This window comes from Sander lucioperca, chromosome 6 (genome assembly GCF_008315115.2).
Source record: "Sander lucioperca isolate FBNREF2018 chromosome 6, SLUC_FBN_1.2, whole genome shotgun sequence".
NCBI classification, from domain to species: domain Eukaryota; kingdom Metazoa; phylum Chordata; class Actinopteri; order Perciformes; family Percidae; genus Sander; species Sander lucioperca.
In genome coordinates, this window is record NC_050178.1 from 3,029,469 (window position 1) to 3,042,387 (window position 12,919).

Here is a 12,919-nt window from a genome sequence, read left to right on the forward strand (position 1 = left end):
GTCACACTTCCACCAGCAGTGAAAACTATTAAGTTGTAATACCTATACAGAACTTTTATTAGATACGTCAGATGTATCGAGCAGCCTACTAAAATGACAGCAAGAAAAGTTAGCAAATTAATTTTATCTAAAGGATTAAAACTTTAAAATGATTTCACAGTCAGAAATAAAGTAAAGTAACATACATTGAGGGGGCCAATACATATCATTTAAATAAAGTGTGTATAATGTGCACCTTTCTAAACAGGAAGGTTTAGATCAGTTCCCTCAACTCACATACCCTGTTGTCTGATTAATCAAAGATCAAAGATGTTCACAAAGTAGCCTAAATATTGTTTTAGGAGCTGATTAAAAAAACGAAAAAGAAACTGAAGGGCAAAAAAGGTGTATAACCATGGACATATACGGTCTATGTGTATAACGCATAAATAATCGTAGGAGCATAGCATAAATGTAGGCCAATGGAGCCAGAGACGGTTTAATAGAATCCTTGATGTAGCATAGTGATCGCCTAGCAGTGTGTGTCTAATCTACCATAGACAGTATATGGCGTCTACACCACACTGCCGGAATCCTACAAGAAGAAGAGCGTAGTGGTGGCGGGGTGGGTTCACGTGAATCTCAATTTCTCTCGCGATATTTTGCAGAGCTTCCTGACAGCTGAAAACATGGCAGACGAACACGGGCGAAAATGGGACCGCTGTCTTGCTGATACAGCCGTGAAAACAGGTTAATGTCTTTTCATACGTGCAATATAATTGTTTAACGCTGTCGTTAGGCATTCTGCAGCATATTACACATGGTAAATAAGCTGTGGTACAGGTTAGTCGAGGTTCTTTTCTACGGGACATCTGACAGTCTACTGAGGTCAACTGTAACGTTAAACCATGGATGTATTAGGCTATCTGCTGAATAGATAATAAAAAACTGTCCACACGAAAATGCTTAAATCATTGTCACTGCTAAATATATGAGTGGGAAGGACCGTATGATTACTCTGCTCAGGTGAACCACTTTTCTGTCCACTCCTACTCTCTGTATAGTGTGTTTTAATACAGCTGAAGTCACAAATTACTTTCTCATTTACATATTGTTCTTTCTGTTGTCAGACAGAATGAGCATAAAATGGCGATTTAATCCTGTCTTATAAATATAAATACTAATGACCTTAGCATGCTGTGTGATAGATAGCCTCTAGGCCCGTCTGGAAGGACTTATGTTATTGTTTTCCCAAAGTCTTTCAGATGGATCCACTGTGGAGAGAGCCAGTAGGGCCGAGATTCTCCTAGTGGCATCGATGCCTCCGTGGCAAGTGTCTGACGATCGCCACTGAGGCATCGATCAGTAGTCAGTGCATCAACGAGTCTGTGGCAGCAGCCAAGCCCTGGCAGGCGATCTGTGGCACTCGTCAGCACCCGTCAGCAATCTTGCCGAGCTGAGCGGCACCACAGTGTGACTACCTGTCAGCAGTTTAAACTGCAACAGACTGCCACAGACTGCTGACTACTGATCAATGCCTCTCTGGCGTCTGGCGACCCTGGTTGCCACTGAGGCGTCGGAGGATCTCGAGAGTAAAATTAAAATTCTTGTTCAGAATTGTACCCCGTTTCCCCACATGAAAGCCCTGAGTCCGACCCAGTCATCCACTACAACTGACATGTTACAGGAGAGAATGGACACATTTGTTGTGTGTGACTAAAGTAGGCTGAATAAGTTTGATCTGACCAAGAAAAGCTAAAATGATGGGGACGTATACAGAAAAGGCCATATCCAGTGTAAAAAACATTCTGCACATTTCATGTAGGCCTACATTTAAGTGTATGCCTCCACAAGTAATGTTACTAACAGGAATATAAACGAAACCCATGTAAACGTTACTGCTTTTTAATCAAAAACGGCAGCTTTCGGGCGCCTGGGTGGCTCACCTGGAGGAGCGCGCACCCATATGCGGAGGTTTGCTCCTCGGCGCAGCGGCTGCGGGTTCGGTTCCAGCCTGCGGTCCTTTGCTGCATGTCATTCTCCTCCTCTCTCTCCCCTTTCATGTCTTCAGGTGTCCTATAAATAAAGGCCTAGATCACCATGGGGTCTTTATGCAGAGTTTATCTGTGTTAGTTGGAACAGTGTTGGTCCTGCACTGAAATACTTAGACTGGCAAACAATCTGTCCCAAAAGACACTTAATGGCATCATCGTTGGAACAATGAAATATATTTGTTGCCGGGAGTAAAATCATCTGCTTTGTGGCATTTCTTTGAGCTTACTCTGTGTAACAAACTGCCAGCTGTGCCAAGCTGTCTTTGGTAGCCAGAGAAACTCTGCAGCATATGTTCTGCTCAGGGGCTTGTTTTTTTAGTCCTAACTTTCTACGATTGCTCAGGAAGAAAGTGTATTTTGTGTGATTCCTAGCATTTTAATATAACAAATGGTTAATTCTGGGACATAATATAAACAACCACATAACAAGGACTAACAGATTCAAGAACAGTTTCTTCCCAAAAGCCATAACCACTTTGAACTCATGAACACATGCACTGACTTCACAGTCTTACCCCCAATCCCCGGACTCTGTTCTACTCACCTACTGTGCAATATTTAATATTACTTTTGATAATATTGACAATTCTGTGCAATTTCATTACTGTGCAATATCATTTCTTCACACTGTACATAAAACCATATCTGTCTTTATATTTTTTTTTTATATATGTAGCTCTCAGAACTGTGCACCTTACACCCCTTATTTCATGTTGACACTGAGTCACTGACTCTGATGCCTCTACACCAAATCTTATATTTAGTGCCACATGTCTATGTGGTAAAACTTTTTGATATCCTACAAAGGATATACATGTACTGTAAACAAAGGAAGACAGCTAATACAATATATACTGGCCAGTGATAACAGTAAAAAGACAATGGGAGAAGTCAAATCTAACTTTTGTGTGCATTGAAGGCGGAAGACCATCAGAAACATCCTCTATATAACAGGAAACAACTGTTTTTGGAAACATTGTATTTCACTTGAGGAAGTAATAAACCATTTTTTTTCTAAGATAAATTCACAGAATGAATATGATTGAAACAAATGTCTTTAGTGATGCCATTTCCAGAAAAATACTTGAAATAATGAACAAATGAAGAACAGTACCTTTACCCAGCTCTGGACTTTATTTTCTGGGGAAACCTGATTATTGGCCTGTGGGTTATACAGTTCATTATACTGCAGCACAAATGTTTTTGTAATAATCCACCCCCTTTGAGACATCCAGACAAAGAGAAAGGATGCCAAAATGAGATCTTGATCACCTCTCATATTTTGCCAATGCTTTTACTGTCAGTGGAAAATCAGGGGCTTCAAAACTGCTCTGGCCGAAGACCAAAGAAAGACTGAGGCTGCAACAGACGGTGAACCTCTTTGCTTGAAATGGACGCAGAGGTCAATGATTTATCGTTGATCTGCACTGACAGTATGGGTGTGCAGGGTCTTTTGTTTTCGTGTTTGACATGTGTAAGTTGTGTAATAGATAGAGAACAGTCTGAGGGTTCTGGTTCAGGCAAATCGGTCATGCTGCATAGCTCCCTGAATCCAATTAAGAGTCGGAGGGGCCCAAATGGCTGGTTTTTTTTATGTGTTTTCTGTGCTGGCTGGCCTGCTGTTGGGTGTGGTGTGGCCTGCAGCGAGGTGAAGTTGAGCGCACAAACACATTCCTCCTCAAGATCCCGCTCTGGTCTGAGCACTTCAAACAACTCAGCCAACTTCTATGCCACTGACTAACCTTCTGCTTGACCATACTGGGTCATGACATTGCTTACCTGCACATGTGTGCACTCTTTGACCTATTATCTCTTCTGCCCTGTGCCGCATGGACTCATTTCCCCCTCTCTTACACCCCTTTAACTGTTTTCTTTCTTTTTTTCTCTTGCTGCTTTTTCTCTCCCTCTCATTTCCTAATGAGCAATGTCTTGCTAACTTGTGCTGTTTACCAACTCTTGCATCAAACATAATAGCGGCACCCCGCTGACCTCATTACTAAAGATTTACAGCTATGCCAGCCAGTTTTTATACTGGATCGACATGGTCACATTACCTCAGTACTAAAGTCAAATATTTTTTGGAAGTGTAGTTTAATCTCCCCAATACACTACTTTCTTTTTGTCTTCCTCTTTTGCAGTAACTGGCCTTGCTGTGGGCGTTGTGTTCTCCGTCCTTCTCTTTAAACGTAAGTGCTCTTTCTGAAGGTAGACTGGTAAATTCAGGGTTGTTTTTTTTAAGCACTACTTTAAAACATCATTCATGGTTGAATGTTGAATTTCTCCCCCAGGTCGCACGTGGCCTGTCTCACTTGGTTCAGGTTTGGGACTGGGCATGGGGTACGCCAACTGCCAGCATGACTTTAGGTCACCATACCTGGTTCATGGCAGAATGGTTAAGGTGAGCGCAGAGGTTAAAATGTATTGTTTGTTAGAGGTTTGTGACACACTAATACATCATGCTTCATGATTTTTTATGTGCTCATTTACAGGACCAGTAGTTAAGGACAAAAGATGAGCAGGATTTGCCATGAAGTTCGCTCATCCATTTCGGTGTTGTTGTTTTGCTCCTCATTTCTGTCCTGGCACTAACGTCCAATGATTCCCACATTGTGTTTAGCAAATGGCAGTCAATGTATATTTAATAAAGCGATTTTGGAAAACTCTCTGCTTCTCTCTCTGTTTCTCTGTGTGCATGTTTGCGAAGAATGAAATGTGGTTTGGGGGTGGGAGGTAATTTTGTGTGTTAATGAGCTGGGAGACTCGAACTCCTGCTGTTTTGGAATGAGGGCCAGGTTCAGCATCTGCAGCCCTGTTAGAGAGTGGGAGGATGAAAAGTTGCACAGAATGATGGAATAAAGAAAATACAGTTGATGGAAGAATAATGCTAGTGTTGAAAGAGACTTTAAAAGAGAAAGTTATGTTTGCATACATTTGTGTGACATGGACTTTGTCATATAGTTTTCTTATTTATAGATGTAGGTTTCTTTTAATACCGTAATGGTTAGATTCTTACTAGATCAAGCATTTTGCACAGAATGCCATTATTTGTAGTCCTGTTTTAACTTGTGTGTTTGCTGTGACCGTGACTGTTTTTTTCACAGGGAGTTGAAAAAGCACACTTCTCCATATCAGAAAGAATCTCTTACGTCTTGTGTATTCATTGGCCGTGAGTCTTTTTGCCGAGATTGTTTTGAGTGTGATTGATCACTTATGTGTGGTTGCATGAGCCTGCTAGGAGAGAAGAAAGATTGTTTGTGTGAGCGTGTGCAGTTATCCAGCCCCCTGGTGAAGCAGAATCCGTGGAATGCCGTTTCTGGACTGGAGCTCGGTCTTATTACTAACAGGTGAGTTCTGCACTTTGCACTCTGAGTCTGAACACAACACATGGTTTACACTTTCACATCAAAGAAAACGCACGCTTTCTCTAATACACTCACATTTTCCCTCTCCATCACAGTAACAGTTTTCTCAGCAATGTAAGCACATAATAAGAAATGTCAGAAATTAAGCCATGTCACTCGTCCCCTGTCCATTTAAATATTTGTTTGCAAGTGAAGCGTGAGACAGATAGGGGTGCTTATGGACACAAGCCAGGCTGAACACCTGTAAGCAGGTAGGAAGAAGTGCAGGAATGGTGTGTGTGTGTGGGAGGGTTAAGGGGACCAGTGTCGCAGCTGAGATAACAAGGCAGCCAAAACCTATAACCAAAACCGATGCCTGTCTGTGCCTGTCTGAAAAATTCTCCATGATGAATCCGAAGCACCAGTCTAATAATGCTACCTAATCACATTTGTTCATCTAATGGTTCAAAACTGTTCACTCAGTGTTGGTGAATTTCTGGCATGAAATATAAAACCATGTAATATGTGCTGCTGCATGACTCCAGCTTGGAGCTGCTGTATTTAAGTCTTTTACTTCAGTATAAAAGCAGCAATACCACACGTTCAAAATACTCAATTACAAGGAAAAGTCTAGAAGCAAAAACATTATTTAAAAGTGTTATTAGCTTAAAGTACTTATATGGGTATCAAAAGTGAAAGCATGTGACGCAGGAAAATGCCCCCTATGATTGTTATATATAAAATGACATTATTATTACTGATGTATTCATGTGTAAGTAGAATTTTACTGCTGTAGTCGGTGGAGCTGGTTTAACTACTTTATAAACTGTTGGATAGTTTAATGTACAACAATGCATTATACCTTATAATCTGATCATATGATTTGTATATGTTTAATGTTTTTGTGAAGTTACTATGGCTGTCAAATAAAAAGAGTAAAAATTAGAATACTTCCCTCTGAAATGTAGTGGTAGAAGTACAAACTAGGCTATTTGAGTAAATGAACACAATTCTGTGTAAGGCTTACCATGACTTGAAATACTTTTGTACACTTCAAATGCCTTTGGACTCTAAGTACAAACTTTTACAGAACTTATAAGGGAATATAATTTAACATTGTGGTGTGTGTGTGTGTGTGTGTGTGTCTGTGTATTGGCTATTTTTCCTTGAGGATGTGAATTCTTCTTTCTCCACTGCATGCACTGTCAGGAGCTTTGAGCCAGAAAACACTGACATTTACCAGTAGCTGACTTGGGCATCATATTCCAAAGCTTAAATGTTAGGCCCCATATTCCCTTTTAGGATTTAAAGGAGTCTACTCATAGGTCAGCAAAACCAAGGAACATTCTGCCTTTCAGCAAGTCATGTGCTCATGAGTCTGTCAGTGGTTTCACTCCAAACATATTGAGAGGGCCTTAATTAGATCAAGTTGTCATGAGCTTATGGTTAAATAACATGTTGAAATAATTTCAACTTCCTAAAGGTTTCAGAAAAATGGATCAGAGCATTGATTCATATCTGTTTCCCAGGTGTTTTGCATGCTCACATTGTTATTAATGTTTCAATTTTAAAATCTATGATAACAAAGCAATGTCAAATGTATCTACAAAGGCAACGCATGACTCTAAATATGCCCTATTTGTGTAATGTTTTTATATTTGCATTTTTGTCCTGTAAATCTTAACTGCGGTCTCGCCTCGCTCCTACTTTGGGAAACATTTGAAACCTTCCCAACAGTCCCCTCCTCTCCGTTTTCTTTCGTCCAGAAACGGCACAGCAGGACCCCTGTCTGGGGGCTCAACCGCGCCTAACCCCTGCTACAGAGTTTTACAACAAAAGACAACAACTTGGAAAGTGTTTTTAGTGGAGTTTCAGGGGAATTTAACACTGGACGGGGAGAGAACAAAGGGGAGGGACGGTCTGAGTTGATGGACTCGGGGATGAGATAGTGTTCATAACTAACCCCATCTCCCCATCCTTCTCTGTCGGACGGACGGTTCTTTATTTTTCCTTTCCGGATGATGTAACAGTTTTATGACAGAGTGGGCTCGGATGTATCCTCGCAGCTCACGAAGTGCTCAAATTTTCCTCTAATTATCAGCGCACGGTGATATCCAACGGCAACCCGCATCCTCTGGTTTTAGGAGCCAGGTTTCGGTGAGGGGGCTCAGCTCAGCAGGACGTTGCGAGGTGCTCAACTGGCTGTTCCCCGGGGTCGGTGAGCGGTAAGTTAGCTAAGTGTCTCAACTACGACCACTGTCGGGGCTCGTTACTCAGAAAGTACGTTACTACTCGTAACTAGCTAGCTAGTTAAACAAGTACAGTTATTAGTACACGTGTTACTATAACGTTAGTTAGCCTACTCACCCTCCGAGAGCTGCTATCCAACACGTTATGGTACTTTTCATCCGTTAGTTAACGTTAGCTGCGACACTTGTTTAACATGACGGTTGTAACTTCTCCCACCACCTTCTGAAGTAACGTTACTCGAAGAAAACCCCGTCGTCATCTTGCCGGTGAAAAACCAGGGACATTACTTTTGCCTAATCTATAACATTAGCTAGATTTAAATGTGATAAATAAAATAAAGCCAACGACAACTCTTTAGCCTTCATCAGCCGTTAAACGGAACTTAGCCTTACTGACGTTAACGTACGTTACGTTACTGATAAATTAACTGATCCCTTACGAGAGATCGTGGGTAACACACTATACAAATTCGGATTGAACTAAACTAGCTATGTAATAGAATATGTCCGGGAAAATAACGACTTTTAATCGTAACATTCGCCACTACTGTATTTCAAACAGTAGGCCTAGTTACTCGTTACTGTAACGCGTTACCACTTTAACATAGGGTGCTCAGTCTCTAGAGTGCTGCGTTTTAAAGAAAGTAGCCTGAACTCTTGAAGCCTGTAAAAAACATAGCCTATACTTATTAAACAAAATCCTCCCCCCCTCATCACAGCACACCTCAGACGCCCCTTTATCTTTTATATCTATACATAGCTAGATAAGGAGAGCTCTATTGATTCCTGTAGACAAGGTTTCTGTGTCAGAGACATATGGAAGTGCTGAAAAGTATGTAAAGAAGTCGAGACACTTTTTTTTATAAGCAGCAGGAGAAAACGATAGGTTGGAAATGACGTGACTGGTTGAGGCATTTTTAAAGAAGAGAGTGAAACAGCAGAGGACTGACTTGGTATTAGAGAGTCAGGTGGTGTGGAGCAGACATTTGCCTCCCTCCCCAATTGTCTCTTTCTAGACAATATGAACCCAATATAATGTTCTTTCTGCAGCTGGTGATTCAGATAGTCAAGAAGTTGTCTCTTTTAATCATTGAAATGAGCTACAGCAACATAACTGGAGAAAATTTGAAGCACAGGGACCCCTGGGTTTCAAGCTGCTAATCGCCAGGACGTTGTCAATCCACATCTGCAGGGATATGCAACGTCCACATTTTGCATTAACTGTAAAGCCAGGCAACATCTGACCAGTAGACATCAGTAAACTTTAAGAGATTGTGTGACTACTCTTTTTAGCGTGCATTTTTGTATGGAACAAGGTTAACAGAGAGCGGTAACATGCTGTGGTTTTCTGCCCCTTTAGGTGCAGTCATGTGGCAGCGGATTCAGATTTGTTGGGCACTGTTTGCACTGTATTCAGCGGCACCGCCTGCACACATCAACCGCCTGGCGCTGTTCCCTGACAAGAGCGCCTGGTGCGAAGCCAAGAACATCACACAGATAGTCGGGCACACGGGATGTCAGCCTCGCTCTATTCAAAACAGGTCAGGATGAAGGCCCTCTCTGTCTCTCTCTTTCTCTGTCTGACGATCTCTCTGCAGCTGAAAAAAGTGAATAATGCAGAAATGTCAAGAAGTTTCATCCTCAGAGTTATGATCATTCTGTTTGTGTGAGATAGGTAATCCATTATTTACACTTGAAGTATGAAGGAATAACAACTTACTTACACTTCTCTACGCCGAGCAAGTTTCAGTGCTGCATACTTGAAATGAATATAAATCAGTGGCTGCCTGCATGGTGGAAAACTGCATTTAAAAATCAAAGATTCTTAATAACACTGCAGGCATTGATATTAAAGGGTAACGCTGGTAATAGTAATGTGCTTCTTATTGTCCAGTAATGTGCTTCTTATTGTCCATAAATCCCATGAAAAGAGTAAAATCAACAATGTGTCTCTCAGTACTCTCTGACTTTCCTAACATGTCTGTGGTATTCAGCCAAAAGCCCATTGGTTCCTTCTAAAGACATACATCATTAGATATGGGTCATGAATGTAAATGTTCATTCAAAAGAAAGATTAAATAAAAACAAAACTAACACAACAATACTCAAACAGGAGTAAATAGTGCATTTATTGGGGACTGTTTTCAGCCACTGATTTGTTGCTCAAATGATGAAACATCCGGTACAACAATGAGGCTCATTGATGTGTTTTTAAAAGGTTTTGGACAACAATGGAGCAATAAGCTATTTCAGGCTTTGGCGACACAGAAATTACTTATAATAGCACCTAGGGCTGGGCGATATGGAGAAAATCAAATATCACTATACCACAACGATATTGTAGTGTTGACTATTGGTGCTTTCACAAAATATTTACACAATGAGATTTTTGATAAATAATCCTCAGTAATGTGGATATAATGACTAAGTGGGTAAAGGCAAATAATAGAACAGTTACAACAGTCTGGTAGGTTCAGAAAATGACATCACTTTACTGTAATGCAGCCTTTAAAACCAGGAAAAGACAACACTTATGCCATATTACGATATCCAAAATCTAAGACAATATCTAGTCTCATATCACGATATCGATATAATATCAATTTATTGCCCAGCTCTAATAGCACCACACTTATAATTTTTAAGTGACATGCAAATGTAACACTGTGGCCCTTAAAAACAATTTTCTATTCTGCCTTCAAGTTACATTCTTACAACAGTTCATTATTTTAGTAACGCTCACTTTGAAAATATTGATATTCTTCTCTAAGATGCAGTCCCCCCCAGTGACACATGTACACATTTTGCACACTACTTCCTATGATTTACACAGTGGTATTTGTTATTCATTATTTTTATTTATAATCATTAGTTGACCAGTGATTCACCTAACATTTATAATATTAATACTCTGTGTCTGGCCTGAGGCTACCAGACATCTACAGCTCTGGTCGTGCAGTTGAATCATGCAATAATGAACTCTGTCCTCCCCGCAGAGCTTGTCTGGGCCAGTGTTTCAGTTACAGCGTCCCCAACACGTTCCCACAGTCAACTGAGTCCCTGGTGCACTGTGACTCCTGCATGCCTGCCCAGACACAGTGGGAAGTGGTAAGATTTATTGCACATTAGCTCATGTAGCTCATGTGCTCACACACAAAACCACAGGTTTCCAACATGAAAGAATAACTGTTCACTGGCGGACACAAAGCAGAAGGAAAAAAACAAAACAGAAATGGAGGATTTTGAATAGATTTGTGTTACAATTTCTGCATTTCCCTATGAACCTTAATCCTGTGTTTTATATTCCTCTAAAGTTCATTGTCCCTGTTTGCCAGAAGGAATGCAGACTTTCGACAACAAAGGCTTTGTAGTGAGGTGTATGTAGTTTGGAAAGCTGCCAGATAGGCTAGGCGGGTGGGACCACAGGTGAGGTCGCCTCATGTTTCAGTGGAAAATATTGTACCTCTTGGATTCCACTGCTGTTACCTGATAGATTAATTAATTTCCGTATTGTTTTTGTTGCTTGAGAAAGGCCAGAGAAAGTGCATCTACAGTCTCACCTTACTTTGGATTATCTGGAAATAAATGTTTATGTCTGTGGTTATGATTGTTGTTGCAGGACTTTAAACAAAAATTGAGTTTAAAACAAAACAAAGTCAGCTCTCATGAAATAGGATACTGCTCCATGCTGGTTTGGCACTTGGTGGTAGATCTTGATAAAAGTGCTGAATGCTGATAATGGAAACAGTGAGGGGAAGTTGTGTGAGGTCTGGAGAGCTAGAAGAGTTTGTGCAACACTGAGGTTTAAAGGGGGCTTGTATATTTCATACAATCATGGCGCAATCATTTTCTTAGTGTGAAAATACAACTTTAACAAAGCACAACACTAAAGTAAGTATGAGTAAGAATTTGACCAAAAACACACACTTTCATCTATCCACATATAGCAGTATGTACATATTGTAAAAATCAAATTTACTTAGAAGGAAAGGTAGAAAGAAAAAAAAATCTAAATGAATGCAAGCAAATAAGTAAATACTGTATATAAATAAATGATATTCAGCACTAACTTAAACTAATCCTGAACGAAAGTCATACAAATATCATACAATGATGACAATGAACAGCAACAATCAATAGTCAAAACACTGTTACCATTCAGTAATAGTGCGTTCCATTTACCTCGGAACTCGGAAGCCGGAGTTGGGAATGACACAACCGAGTTGAATGCGTTCTATTTACAAGTCGTATTTTTCATTACGTGGTAGGCTCTAGCCAGGTTAGCCATTGTTAGCAATACCAGTTGATATCAATGGATTACACAGTTTTTATGTGCATACAAACAGCATAACACCATGTCCACAGATAGAAGTTGGACAGGACTGTGTGTATGACTGATTTAGTGAGACACAAATAAGACAGAAGTGCTCATAACTGTATGTTACTACAGCTTTTACAACTGTTGATGCACATCATTGTTTGATTTTGAGCTTAGGGTACTGCAAGGTTGTCCGAGTTCTGAGCTCGGGAATCTGAGGTCAGGGGATAACAAAGTGGAAGATTGAAAACCAAGACCAAATAAAGTTCACTTCCTGTTCACTAGGTCACTGGCAGTACATATGGTTTGACAAGCCAGCAGAAATCCAGTAGCCATTGACTTTGTACCTCCAGAAATGAAGCCAAAGCACTCTCTCTCTCTCTCTCTTTGTATGTATATATGTATTTAAATGTGTGTGTGTGTGTGTGTGTGTGTGTGTGTGTGTGTGTGTGTGTGTGTGTGTGTGTGTGTGTGTGTGTGTGTGTGTGTGTGTGTGTGTGTGTGTGTGTGTGTGTGTGTGTGTGTGTGTGTGTGTGTGTGAGAACAGGTGACCCTGGAGTGCCCAGGCAGTGAAGAGTCTCCTCGTGTGGATAAGCTGGTGGAGAGGATCTTCCACTGTAGCTGCCAGTCCTGCAGTAAGGAGGGTGGCCAGGAGGGGGCGGTGATGCAGCTGTATCCAGCAGACAACATCCTGGACGCTCCATCTTTATCTGACACCCTCAGCGGTGCTCAGTCTCACCCTCTGCCCCCTTCCGACACACACTCTAATAAGCATGCTCACCCACACACAGACCATCACACACTACCACATACATCAGATGGAGGGTAGGTACAACTCTTATTGTCACTTTGCGTCTCTCCTGCCCTCTCTCCTCCACACCACATCCTTTGTAACAATCTGTAGTATTGTAAAGGCACTTTGAAAATATGGCTTCACTTTGTGTTAAGACGTTTCTCTAAAGACACACACACACACAC

At 40.9% G+C, this 12,919-nt stretch overlaps 2 protein-coding genes across 3 annotated transcripts; both read left to right on the forward strand.

Annotated features, from left to right (window-relative positions):
- Positions 1-584: 584 nt before the first annotated feature.
- LOC116041644 (MICOS complex subunit Mic10-like) lies at positions 585-4,697 on the forward strand. The gene is made up of 4 exons (XM_031287639.2): positions 585-729; positions 4,172-4,219; positions 4,322-4,431; positions 4,523-4,697. Exons 1-4 carry the CDS (start codon positions 669-671, stop codon positions 4,529-4,531), a joined length of 228 nt encoding a protein of 75 aa, XP_031143499.1. The 5' UTR covers positions 585-668; the 3' UTR covers positions 4,532-4,697.
- Positions 4,698-5,220: 523 nt separating this feature from the next.
- On the forward strand, positions 5,221-12,919 carry nbl1 (NBL1, DAN family BMP antagonist). Of its 2 annotated transcripts, none has more exons than XM_031287606.2 (4): positions 5,221-5,377; positions 8,984-9,164; positions 10,620-10,731; positions 12,489-12,919. In XM_031287606.2, the coding sequence occupies exons 1-4, from the start codon at positions 5,338-5,340 to the stop codon at positions 12,768-12,770; spliced, it is 615 nt and encodes a 204-aa protein (XP_031143466.1). In that variant the 5' UTR covers positions 5,221-5,337; the 3' UTR covers positions 12,771-12,919. The 2 variants fall into 2 exon arrangements, with proteins under 2 accessions (XP_031143466.1, XP_031143467.1); XM_031287607.2 differs by lacking the exon at positions 5,221-5,377 and adding an exon at positions 7,131-7,599.